Raw genomic sequence first — 13,950 nt, 5'->3', positions numbered from 1 at the left:
GTAGCCCCCACTCACCGCAACTGGAAAAAGCCCATGCACAGCAACAAAGATCCAGCACAGTCAAAAGTCAATAAATAACTTTCTAAAAATTTAGACGAGAGGCGCATCAAAGTCAAAATGCCGAGCAGAATTCCCATTACCTCTCCAGAGCATCTCCGATGAGCTGCTGCAAGTCCACCTCCTGCTTCCTCAGGGTTCCAAAGAAGGACTGGCTCTCCACGAGGCCTTTGCCGCCAACATTCAGCTTGACTTTCCCCAGGGCTGTCTCCAGGGTCCCACTCACGTGGTTTTCAAACTTGCCCTCGTACTTCACAAAGTCCGACTCCACGACCACTGCAGTGAATAAGACATGCATAATGACAAAGCGGCCAACTCTGTGCCTCAGGTTACCTAGCTTTCCAATCCTGCAGAAACCTGTGGGAAACACGAGGTCTGCACTCAAAACGGAGAGCCGGCGGCCACGCTGTCGGGACAAAAGAACCTGGATGCTGACGAGAGTGTGAGGTGTACTGGTGGCCAGGGACCCTACTGAGTACTTTTTTGTTTTTTCATCTTTCAAGTCCAATATACACACATACAGATATGTGCACCAAAAGTATTTTTAGAGTTCCACGAATAATTTTAAAGTAAACATCTGTTTAACTGCTATCCAGGTAAATAAATAGGATGTTTTAAATATGTGCTTTGAGGATGAAGGGACTGGATGAGGATGACACCTAAGCAGAAAGAAAACAGCAGCCTGGCACTCTGCTCACCCACCCAGCCAGGGCGTGGCCTGCCTGACCCAGTATCTGGCAGATCAGCCTCCTGAACTTGTCCCTAGGCATCTTCCCTTCCCCCTGGTGGCCTTGAAGAACACTCCCCTGGCTTTCATTATCATCTCCATTCAAACAGTTCTCCCCATATTTAGCTGTTTATATCTGACCTCTACCCAGTCATCCGATACTGTATCAAGCAGTTCCTTATCTCTGTGTTCCTGATAAAGTCAGTGAGCATGCCCTTCCTCTGGGCTTCCATCCTGGAGTACGCAAGCTCCAGGCTCTCCATTCTTCCTTCTCTGCTTCCCAGACAATAAAGAATGATGCCACCACCCAGCTGGTGTCCCAGCTTCAATTAGCTCCCCTAGGGATTGCCATGTTCTTCGTCAGGTCATATCAGATGACTGCTATCAGTCTGCCTTTAGGATCTGCCTTTTTTTTTAAAAATCTGAACACCAAGTTACACATATCTGAGGATCTTAGCCTTCTCATGTCTCTATGTGTCTCCTGTTCTCCTTTTTAATTGAACCAAATACTACCATAAAAATAGTCTCAGTCACCATCATTCAAGGAAGGCTACACTGAGAGTCTCTTAGGAACCTGACACTGGCCCTTTTCATTTCCCAGACCCAAGGCTCTCCTGGACTCCTGGTGATACTTCATAATGGATTCAAGTTTACTGGGAGTGTGAAAGGCTTCTTTAAACCCAGTCACCACCCCCAACACCTATACTTCTATCACTCCAGTCAAGAAAACCCATTACTCAGCCAGGGTTAATGAGACTTAATCACCACTCATTATCTGTGAAATTTACAAAGTAAATGATTATCTCCACCAAAAATAAGAAGTTTATGAAAATGCCCCCAAATCAAAGGCTTTTCCTATTTACATCTTGAGAATACAAACATTCTGGGAATTGATTTGGAAAGCAGCATAGAGCACCTGTTAAGAGCTCAAGATTTGATCACTACTCTAATGTTCCCAGTTGGGAGACCTGGGTATCATCCATCTCCCTGAACCTCAGGTTTGTCATATGCAAACTGGAGATAATTAATAATTCCTACCTGATGGATTCTGCTGGAAGCTGATGTCTCTAAACCATGTAATACAGAGCCTGGCACACAGCAAGTGCTCAATCTATCCACTGGGTTTAGGCCAGAGCAACAATGTTTCCCAATAAACAGGACAGTCCTGGGTTGTACAAAGTGCTACACAGATAGAAACTCTACCTTCAGCTCCCAGTTCTGGTCCCCATGAGGCTTATTACCACTCCTGGAAACTCTGACCCCAGGACTGGAACCCACAGCAGCCAGGGATAATCAGGACTGTCTGTATATTCCAAACTGCCATGCGAGACACAGACACTTTCTGAAATAGATGTCATCTGTGCACATGTCCACACTGAGTCATCCACTGCTGCAGGTGGAAGGGAAAAGTGAGGAAGCCAACAGGCTGTCACTGGGACAATCAAGTCACTATCCTCTAACCTCCACATCCCAGAACACAACACAACACTCCTGCGTTGTTGCCAGGGGCAAGGGTGACAAAGGTGAGGCATTTCGAACCTGCTCAGCAGACAAAGAAGAGGGCACCTCTCATCACAGCCCTAACACCCACAGGACACAGACACAGGGGTGAGCTCCGGCCTCAGCTGATGAACATACGTGGGACTTGCTCATCTCAGGGACTGCCACTGGCCTGACCATCTAACAGGAGCTCTCTGGACACCACGAAGAGGCCAGCAGCACAGAGTGGTGAATTTCAATTACTCAGCGGTTCATGGGCTGCTCTGTGATTTTTTTTTTTCTCTTGCCTTTCCTCATAGCTAGTTGTTATACCATTCAATAAATGTTCTACCCAATATCCAGGGGGAAAACATGACATAAATCATTAATCAATTCATTTGCCCATTGCTTGACAGCTCTGATAATGGGCCTGGCTGAAGAAAGCACTGACTAGAATGCTGGGCTGGAAAGAAGTTTAGAGATTATTTGTCAACTCAAATTATCTCGTCTGTCACTTTTACCCTTTAAAGAGAAATGCAATTACAAAATTAAAGAACTTTAAAGCTAAAAGAAGACTTGAACATCATTTAGCCCAGTAATTAAGAGCTGATGGTACTTTTATACATCACTATATTTCATAAAGTTGTATAGGGAATGAGTACCAAAAGGCTTTGAAAAGCTCCCAACTTCTGGTCCAGTAATTGTATATTTAAGAATTGTGCTACCCCAATGTTCACAGTAGCATTATTTACAATTGCCAAGATATGGAAGCAACATAGGTGTCCATCAATAGAAGAATATATAAGGAATATGTGGCGTATATATACATATATATACACACACATACATACACAATGGAATAAAACTCAACCATAAAAAAATAATAAAATTTTGCCATTTGCAACAACATGGGTGGAGTTGGAGGGTATTTTGCCAAGTGAAATAAATCAGAGAAAGACAAATACTGTATGTTATCACTTAGGTGGAATCTAAAAAATAAAACAAACAGTGAGAAACAGATTCACAGATACAAACTAATGGTTACCAGAGCAGAGAGAGAAGCAGGGAAGGGTAAGATGGGGGTAGAGAATTAAGAAGTACAAACTGCTATGTATAAAATAAATAAGCTACAACAATATATTATATAGCACAGGGAATATAGCCAATATTTTATAATAACTATAAATGGAATATAATTCATAAAAATTTTGAATCTTTATGCTATACACCTGAAACTAAAAGAATATTGTAAATCAACTATATCTCAAGAAAAACAAAAATGTTAATAAAAAAAGAATCTATGCTAAAACAATTGTTTAAAGGAAAAACAACAACAAAAATATTCATTGCAGCCCTATATACAAAGCACTAAATTGGACTGGTTAAGCAAATTAGGATACATACACACTGCTTATTGAAAACTGTACTAAGAAATACTTAAACCATACTAAGAAATCTAAACATATAAGGCTAAATAAAAAATAAATGAGGAGTATATTAAAATTACATGTAGTGTGTTCCCAATGTTATTTTTCAAAAATTAGATGCAGAGATAAAAAAGATATAATATAATGGAAATTAACACTTGATGGAGGAATTTTTGTTGACTTGTTTTCTTGCCTTTCTATATTTTATAAATACTTCTCTATAATAATGAGGAGTATTTTTGATGTTTGACGTTTCAAGCTCACTATCTCCTTTCCTTTCTGTTACACATCTGGGCAATCGGGTAAGAAACTTCAGGTACTCTCTCCATTGGCACCAGCAGGAAACTGAAACCTTGCAAGCCCCACCCACACAGAACCCCCACCATACCTCCTATTCACTAGAACAACTAAGCCCATCTTTTTCCCCCTCTCTCTAGTTATTTTTGGACCAGCCTTGGGAATCTACCATGTTCTCCCCAGAAAAGCTTCATTGTGTGAGTAATAAAGTCTTTCACACTCTCCTGATGGATATGGGGCATCATCAACCTCAATATTAAACCAAATTGGGAGCAGTAGAACCTCAGTCCACTTATACGGAGAAGCCACAACATCTACAAGTGGGCATATTGTACTTTTATACCAAAAACTGCAATATTGGAACTCCTCTGGTAGAAAGAACAATGGGTAGGAATCTGCCTGCCAAAACAGAAAACACGTGTTTTATTCCTGGTCTGAGAAGATTCCACACACCTCAGAGCAATTAAGCCTGTACACCGCAACTACTAAAGCTTGTACCCCCTAAAGCCCATGCTCCGCAACAAGAGAAGCCACTGCAGTGAGAAGCCCATGCACTGCAAAAAACACCCAGCGCAGCCAAAAATAAAGTAGAATAAAATAAAAAGGAAAAAGAAAACAGAACGGATATGTCTTTAAAACAGTAAGCAGAGAAGCAGGAGAACTGATTATAAGGTATGGCTTTATAATCACTCAAGACAACATGTGGCTTCCCCAGTGGCTCATTGGTAAAGAATCTGCCTGCAATGCAGGAGACATGGGTTTGATCCCTGGGTGGGGAAGATCCCCTGGAGAAGGAAATGACAACCCACTCCAGTATTCTTGTCTGGAGAATCCCATGGACAGAGGAGCCCGGTGGGCTATAGTCCATGGAGTTACAAAGAGTCAGACACAACTGAGTGACTAAACAACAACAACAAGAAGACAACATGTGTCTAGAAGAAGAATAATCTCCTGATCTGGAACTAATTGTAAATATAACCAAAGAAACATACCTGGACTCAGAAACTGGTCTTCTGTGAGTACCTCTCCAAGAGTGACAGATAAAAACTGGTACTTGGGTCTCTGCCAGCACCAGTATCTCTTTTTTTTGGTCACCAGACTTAGAAGTTGTAATTTATCTGAGTCATTCAAGTTTGATACTGCAATCAGGTTACCTCCAGCATCAACTTCCTTAAGAAAATTCCGTGTTGCTTTGGCAAACATTTTGAGAACTCCAAGTTACCTGAAAAAAAAGAAAATATATATATATGTATATATATATAGGAAGTTATTATTTCATGATATTTCCTAAAATCACCTTATTTCTTCCTAGTATCAATCAGTATTCATGAAAGAATATCTTCTCCTTAAAGAAGCCTCTAGCTTGAGTTCAGTTGATGTCTAAAAAATAAAAAATTGAAATACTGAAAGAGGATATGAGTATAAATCAGGATAGACTAGGTTATGCCTCTAAATCTCAGTGGCTTATCATCAGAAAAGTATATTTTGTGCTCATACTACACATCCAGTACAGGAGGCATTGCTCCTTGCAGTCATTTAGGGATTCAGGCTAAAGGGGCAGCCACCCTCTTGAACATCATCAGTCATCAGCCAACAGGCAATAAGGTTCTAGAAAAGTCTCACATCAGGAATTAAATGCTCTAGCCCAAAACTGACACATATCCCATTCACTCACAATCTGTAAGAACTAGGCACATGGCCTCAGCCAAACATAATGGTCACGAAATACCAAGTATTTGGAAGGCAGAGACCTGGGAATATCTGTTGAACAGCATACTGACTACCCAAATTTGCATCTTACTTATGACTACTTCTTTGAAGGGTCGAATGTGCTTTTTCTCTACATTGTGTGATTTCCCTTGTCCATAAATGTAAAGTGACTAGCTATTACTTTTAAACCCAGAAATGAAAAGCCCAGCTACTCTTCAGCTGGAGGGGAAAAAAAGAAAGACACATTGGAAGATATAAATGTACTATATTCACTGGAAGATGTATACACTTTTCAATAAACTGTTACAACAACTGGCTAAACATCTGGAAAAATAAAATAAAATCAGATCCCTATCTCATGCCATGCATGCAGGCTAAGTCACTTTGGTCACATCCAACTCTGCCATCCCCCGGACGATAGCCCGCCAGGCTTCTCTGTCCATGGGATTCTCCATGCAAGAATACTGGGATGGGTTGCCATTTCCTCCTCCAGGGGATCTTCCAAACCCAGGGATCAAACCCAAGTCTCTTGCATCTCTTGTGTTGGCAGGTGGGTTCTTTACCAACCAGCATCACCTGGGAAGACCCATCTCATGCCATACACAAGAGCAAATTCTCAGTGGACTAGAGGGTTTTTAAGGAAAAGTAAAAAGACAAACAAATATTTGTACAATTGTAGGATGAGAAAAGCCTTTAGAAAGACAAATAGCAAACTGAGAAAATGCTTATAATACAAAAAACTAGAATACTTAACATATAAAAAAACTTCTGCAAAGTACATCAAGGGTTAAAAAATGGTAGTAGACACATGGACAAAGGTTATAAACAATTCACAATACATCAACCGCACATAGCTGTACATATGCAAAATACATATACATGTGCACACATACATGACCATTATTACCCCAAAAACGCACAAATTGAAATAACTATCCACAAAGGTTAAAATGTCTAATGCACAAGAAAGGTTAAAATGTGTAGTGCACAAGAACTGTGTTTTATACTTGTACCCTGTTATCTGGAAGTCACATAGAAAACACAATTATAGAATTTAAGAGCTGAGATAATCTTGGGTATTTAATTATGAATAGTTCAACCCACCTTCTTTACCATGGATCTTCTCGAGAACACTAAAAGTTTTTGTTTTACTATCACTAGGTCTTCTCTAAAGTACCTTATCTTAGATTATTTTATAGCCATCTAACCCTGCTCTTTTACCAGAGAACTCATTTATCAAAATATTTATTGAATCAGTCATTAATTATTCTTAAGTATGTACTATACCCAGGTACTGTGTTTAAGCACTCAGGATACAGACACAAAAGGCAGCCTCTCCCCTTAATGAGCTACTAGTTTGGTGACCAGATGGAGAAATAAACAGCTAAGCTTTATGCTAGATATTGACACAGATTACCTCAAGGAATGAACCAAGAAAAACTCATCCAGATCAAGCTGCAGAGAAACACAGTGTTGCAGAAGTTGTCCTGAAGCAGACAGCATCACAGCTGCATTTTGTGGGCTAGGTAGAAATGAGTCTAGGTCAGCAAAGGAGTACTGAGAGGAGCCTCTAGCAGACAAGCAATTATAAAGGCTCAGCACTTGCAGGAAGTGGTGGACAGGTGGAGAAGATTTTCTGAGATTTGGGACCAGCAAGGTCGTAATGATCAAGAGACATGGGTTAGCATAGCTATGCCCATCACCACTTCTTTGACAGACCTAGAGTTGCTCTGCCAGCTCTGGGATCGGTTCCTGCAGTGGACTGCCAGGTTATAGAGTGGGGAGGGGCAAAAGACAAGGATGAGGAAGACTCAGTCTTGGTCCTGAAGGCCTGTGCCTCCCCTCCTGAGGGCCAGGGCAGCAGAAGCCACTAGAGGGGTTATACAGGGAGCAGTATGATCAGAGTGATCACTTAGATCTTCTGGAAATGAAATAGGAGATCAGCTGGAAGGGAACAAGGTTAGAGATAGATAACACAGGAGGATGCTGAACTACATCAGTGCCGTAAGGGCAGAAAAGATGCTGGTCTGGTGGTTTCCCCAGAACTCTGGCTGGATGTGAGGTTTCTGATGAAAGACAGGAGACTCCCCAGCATGGCGTGCAGACAGCGCAGGCCTGGCTTGGCTGATGAGATGGAGATGCCAGTTATCAAGAAAGGGATCTGGGAAGAAGCAGATTGGTGGGGACAGTAAGGCAATACTACCACTGACAGTGTATCTAGGATAATACAGAACATTTATTTTGTCAAACACAAGGAAAGAACATTTAACAAAATACAGTCTCCTCAATGACCTGACTTCCCTGGTGCCTTAGACAGTAAAGAATCTGCCTGCAATGCAGGAGACCCGCGTTTGATCTCTGGGTCGAACACCAGAAGTCTCCAATGGAGAATTCCATGGACAGAGGAGCCTGGCAGGCTACGCCTCTATGGGGTTGCCAAGAGTCGGACATGACTGAGTGACTAACACTGACTTTCAGTCACCTGGGGAATTTCACCCTGCTTTGCCCCAAGAGAAGAACAGCAGCAGAACCTGCCTCAGTTCTCCAGGGGTGTCAGGATCTTCATTTTTATGGTTTCCATTCTTTCCTGGGGCAACCGGGAAGGGAGTTCACTACCTTGACTTCAGATTAAATAGGTCTCTAAAGAACCTACATCAAGCTTGCTATTAAAAAAAACATAGTAACAAAACCCATCTGCTATAGGCAGCAAAGTCTTAATAATGACACTAGTCCTCCCCAAAGGGATTAGAGGATAAAGAAGGGAAACTCCTAAATTAATTTTTAATTTTTTTTCAATCTAGCATCAAACATAGCCTCTTGACAAGGTAGGTTGTTTGAAGAAGAGTTAACGGAAGTGACTACTGCTTCAGAGGTTTTTATTAGACTCAGATTTATGCTATCAAGGAACTGAGAATATTTTCCTTGTGAAGCTGAAGTTAGAGGGTTTGGGTTTTTTTTTTTTTAATTACTATATTTGAATACACAATACATTTACATGGCTTGAGAATCTGAACTATGGGAAAAGATACACACTGAGAAATCCCATCCCTACCCAGGTCCCATCTACCTTTTCACCCCCTCCCCTCCAGGTATATCACCTTCATGTTTCTTTATACAAATATAAAAGGAATGTACACACTGTTCTGCATCTTGCTTTCTGTCATGTGGCAATATATGCTAGAGATCTCTCCATGGTGAGTACCCTCTGCATAATACATTTCCATAATACCCCTTCCCATGGATGTACCATTGCTTATTTAACCTGTCCCATATTGCTGATCACTTCGGTTACTTCTAAATTTTTATTACTATAAAATGTCATACTAAATACTGAATGTATGTCACCTTTCTACATGGGCAAGAAAAGGGTTCCCCAACCTCTAGGCCATGAACTGGTACCTCCTGTTAGATCAGTAGCAGCACTACATTAAAAATAAAGTGGACAATAAATGTATTGCACTTGAATCATCAGGAAACCATGCTCCCACCCCTGGGCCGTGAAAAAATTATCTTCCGCAAAATTGGTCCCTGGTGCCAAAAAGGTTGGGGGCCACTGGGCAAGAGTATCTGTAGGGGGATTTCAAGGAGAAGAATTGCTAGACCAATGGGTAAATGCATCGATAATTTATAGGTTGTACCATTTTTCAGTTTCACTAACAAGGTATGAAACTATCAGTCTCAGCAACAAAAGTAGGTTATCAATCTTTTGTATTTTTGTTAGTCATAGGTGAGAAATAGTATCTCAATATAGTTTTAAGTCATGTTATTTTAATATAAATATAATTTAAGAGGCTTCCCTGGTGGCTCAGATAGTAAAGAATCTGCCTGCAATTCAGGAAATCCAGGTTCGATCCCTGGGTCGGGAAGATCCTCTGGAGAAGGGAATGATAACCCACTCCAATATTCTTGCCTGGAGAATTCCACAGACAGAGGAATCTGGCCAGCTATAGTCCATGGGGTCACAGAGTTGGACCCGACTAAGCAATTAACACACATTTTAATATAAATGAATTTAAGCATCTTTTGTTCGCAGCCTTTTTATATATCTTTTTCTTAACTGTTTGTGTCCTTAGCCTATTTTATATTGCTTTTTCTTTATTCCTAGAAGCTTTCAATAAATAGAGAGATGAGCGAAGATATAAGCAAAAAATTTAACACGATACAGTTTATCATGTAGAATTGGGAGCCAATAAGTTGCTGTCTGATTCTCAAACAACTAAATAACTGTCCTGCCTGGAAAGATTAAATAATACGCCCAGAGTCCACTAAAAGATCTAGAACTCAAGCTGCCTGACACAGACAAGCACAATAATGCCTCAACTAAAAGTCAGATGTCAGATTCAAATTTCCAGAATGCTCCAATCAGAAAGAAGACAAAAATGGCCTCCCTAGAGGTCAAGCTCAAAATGCTCATGGCCTAAAACTCCACCGCACTTTACAGCTGTACCAAAGAGCCTGCTTGGGTCTGAAGAATTCCATTAGCAAACATCTCATCAGCCTCTGTGGCTCCCCAGCTTGAATCAGATTAGAATTCAGAGAGTCAAAGTCAAGGCAGTGACGACATGAAAGCTCAGCTCAGACTCCTGGACAAGAGACTTTAAAGAAAGAGACCAAAAAAGCGAGACAACGACACAAAGTCAGAAGAGCACATGGCCAACTGGGACCAAAGGATCTTAAAAATAGTTGCCAAGGTGGTGACGGCATTAGAAGATGCTACAATCGCTCATGACCATCCTCAAGACTGATTCAGTGTGATGGAATGATCACATCTTTGAGTTGCAAAAATCCTACCTCTTCCCAATTCAGGATTCTACTCTGGAGCAGCTCCAGTTGATCACTGGGCTTCTGCTTGAATAGTTCTAAGGAAGAAGCCTCAACATCCACTAAATAAAGAGGGGGTAACTATATGCTGAGTGCCAGGTACTGGCTAACTCCTTTCTACATATTTCCTCATTGAATCTCCACGACAACGCTCGGGAGGTATTGTCTGCATTTTACAGAAGTGGAAACTAAAGTTCAAAGATGTTATTTGCTCAAGGACACGAGAAAAAAAGCAGCAACCCTGACATCCAGGAACTGGCTTGGTACCATCAGCTAGCCCTAGGATTGCCGGCACTGGCCCGGCATTCTCCTGGCCGGCACGAACAATGTCACAGGACATCAACATCAGGCCACGCCACTTGGTGGTCATGATAAATCAAGACCAAAACAAGACCTTTCATAGTCTTATCTGACCACAGTCAAAATGTGAACACTGTGCAAACCACAAAAATGACCAATCACTCCCACTACCCCCACCAACCCTGACACATAACTGTGGTTTTCAGCCAACAGCAGTTTTAGCCTCACTCCTTTCAGACATGATTTACGAGGATACTCCAGAGAATTTCCCACACTTTCTGGCGGCATCCAATCCAGAGCAAAGTCCTATTTCCTTAAACTCTCCCCCAAATCGCCTAGAAGCCCAAATCCTATAACTCTTTTCTGATACCCAGTTATGGAGAAACCCAGGGCTGCCCATGGAGCAAAGCCTCCCCCATTCAGCAAGCAACGACCCAACCCCTTCAACTCCACCTGCTGTTACCAGAGGTCTTTGACTAGAAGGCACTGAACCTCAAATAGAGAATTAGTGCTGAGCCCAGATTCCAACTGAGGTCCACCTGTCTCCCAAGCCTGAGTCCTGGACCACCTGCTCTGCTGACACCCTAATCAGGTTTTTTTTTTTTTTTAATTTGAACTACATATGATTCATTTTGTAGAGTGAGAAAATGTGCTCAAAAGGGTACACCTCAGTTATGGTGGAAGCAAAAACCATGACTATAAAACATGCTATTTCCTCACTATCTAGGAAAACAAGACACTGCTGTTAGCACTGTTGTCTCCTAACAACTTCAGCACATTTTGAATTGTTTTTAGTTTTCTAAAGAACAAAGTGAAATTGAGTCTATTAACTTTAAACAGAGGTGTCATTCTTCTGTATCTTCCAATGCTTATAGCCCAGTGCCTTCATTTGTCTAGTAAGGCAAATTAAAGACAAGGAATTCTATCATTTCTTTCTAAAATAAAAATCTGAAATAAAAAAACAAATGGTGGTCACAGGGCAGGCATGAGCTTGTAAAAGGAAGGTGAGGCAGCAAAGGTTTGGGGGAAGTGGAATAAATAACAGGAGACTGATTAAGTAAAGAAGAACCCATTGGTTCCCCTTGCGGGTTCAAAAAGAACGAAAACAAAAGCACTTCTGGAAAACCTAAGGAGCTGCTGAGGGCTTGGGCGGTATTTCTCAGATCTAATTGTCTGGCCTCATTTTTTCCCGGCTGTTTTCGTTTACGAGAAGAGCTCATTGGTGGTGGCTTTGGAAAACAATTAATTTACTCTACACTTATTCAGCTATTCTCTCTGACCCGCAGCACTTTTCATTCCACTCCAACTAGATTGTCTATTTGCCTCTCAAAGGCATCCATCGATCCTAACACATCCTTCCTTCTCACCAGTCCTCTGAACGGAGTAGAATCTCAGTGAGAGGGTTTTTCCGAACCCGCTACAACCCACGCTGTTCTAAAAGCGCCCTCTGGTCTCTCCTGGTCAGGTGCAGACTGGAAGCGTCCGGGGTCCGCACGTGGAGGCCCCGTGAGCGCGGTGATGTCATCCCATCAAGGCCGAGAACTACCGAGGCGAGGCGAGGCGGGGCGGGGCGGGGGTGGTGGCTGGCCTCCGCCTCCTCCAGCTCGGGGCCCAGGATCCCCGACGCTAGGGATGGGGACTCGGTCCAGGCCGGAGAGTGAATTCCACGCCGGCCCCCGCCTTCCTTCCCCGCACACACGCGCTCCCGCGCGCGGCCGTCTAGAGCCTAGCCAGGAGAAACCGGAAGACAAAGAAAGAAGGAATGGGGAGGGGGCGCAAAGAAGGGGGGCAGTGGGTACCCGCTGCCCTAGCAACAGCCAGAGAAGGAAGTAGCAATGGAGTGGAGGAGAAGAGAAGAGGGGATGGGATGGGAAAGGGGTGGGGTGGGGCGGGAAGAGAGGGGGACGCCACGGGGCCGGCGATCCAACTGCGGGCAGCCCACCCATTCGTCCCCCTTAGGACTAAGGGGCACACCGGGGGGTGATCCAGAGAGAAAGGGCCGCGCGGGCTCGGCTCCCCAAGGTCAAGGCCGGACCCCGAACAGAGCCGAGCCCAGACACCCGGACTTACCTCCCAGCTGCCTCGCGACCCGCGCCTGTTGAGTCGGAGGAGCCCTCGGGCCGGGCCGAATCGGGGCGGGGGATCGCGAGGGAAGAGGGCGGGCGGCGGGACCTTTGCTCGGTCCCCGCCCCTTGGAGCCCGGCGCGGCGGCGGGAGGAGTGAGCTCCAGAAATGGCACTGGAGAGCGCTGAGTCCTGGGGCTGCCCTCAGCAGGGCGTGGAGAGACGCGGGGCTTCCCCTTGGGCTCCCATATGCTCTGGGCATATCCTGAGTTACCCCACCCCCTTATCAGTAAAACTGTCCCTGACTATTCCAATTAAAAGTACAGCCAGTCCACCACCCTGCAGGAACACGCCCTAGTTCCTCGCATGCTTTATTTTTAGGATTTCATACTCACTTCAAGCATTGTCTCCCTAGAATGCCAACTCCACAAGTGTGGGAGGGTGGGCGTGGGGGGAGATTTTGTCTGTTTTGTTCACTATACCCCGCACCTAGCACAGTACCTGATGGATGATAGTAATTGAGTTAATTAATGAATCCTCTTGTTCATTTCTCCAACTAGACTGCGAGGTCTCACTCATCTTTGCATTGCTTGGCACAGGCTAGGTGAACAATTAAGTAATGGTTGTTGGACGAATGAATGAATAGAAATGGTCAAGAGAGAGGTACCCTTTTTGTCCTCTGCCTGGCCACACTGATTAGAGAGTTTGGAAGAAAAAGAATCACTGTCTTGGCCCTGTCAAGAGACTTTGTATCCATGGTGTTGTTTCTCTGTCCTCATAAAATTGCACTGGCTTGTTATAGAGATTATTGTCTCCTGACCTTGGCCATTAACCTCAAGAACATCCTTGTAAGTTGCATTTTGGTGAAGTTCCCACCAAGAAGCCCAGTGCTCTGACTAGACAGGAGCTTTTTGTGCAATAGTTACTCAGTGTCTTCAAATTCTTCCCTTTCTTTTTTGTCCTGTCCACTGCCTTTCAAGTAAATACTTGAGGAAGATAGTATAAGATCAGCAGCTAGTATTTATATAGCACTTTCTAATTACTGTCACCAAGCATGGTTTTAAGTACC

At 43.2% G+C, this 13,950-nt stretch overlaps 1 protein-coding gene across 4 annotated transcripts in view; it reads right to left on the bottom strand.

Annotated features, from left to right (window-relative positions):
- The window catches only part of GSDME (gasdermin E), a 66,736-nt gene extending 53,694 nt beyond the window's left edge, over window positions 1-13,042 (bottom strand). For 2 of the 4 annotated variants that reach the window (XM_061165513.1, XM_061165517.1), the window contains exons 1-3: window positions 12,889-13,042; window positions 4,980-5,209; window positions 141-333 (exon numbers count right to left, since the gene is read on the bottom strand). In XM_061165513.1, the coding sequence (XP_061021496.1) occupies window positions 141-333; window positions 4,980-5,190 (404 nt within the window). In that variant the 5' untranslated portion in view covers window positions 5,191-5,209; window positions 12,889-13,042. Of the gene's footprint in view, window positions 1-140; window positions 334-4,979; window positions 5,210-5,284; window positions 5,368-7,114; window positions 7,220-12,888 lie in introns of those variants that run through there. The other 2 variants (XM_061165514.1, XM_061165516.1) reach the window with 2 other exon arrangements.
- Between the last annotated feature and the right edge of the window lie 908 nt (window positions 13,043-13,950).

The sequence above is a fragment of the Dama dama genome, chromosome 18, assembly GCF_033118175.1.
Source record: "Dama dama isolate Ldn47 chromosome 18, ASM3311817v1, whole genome shotgun sequence".
Lineage (NCBI taxonomy): Eukaryota > Metazoa > Chordata > Mammalia > Artiodactyla > Cervidae > Dama > Dama dama.
Note: the sequence above shows the minus strand (reverse complement) of the source record. Positions and strands in the feature narration are given on the sequence as shown.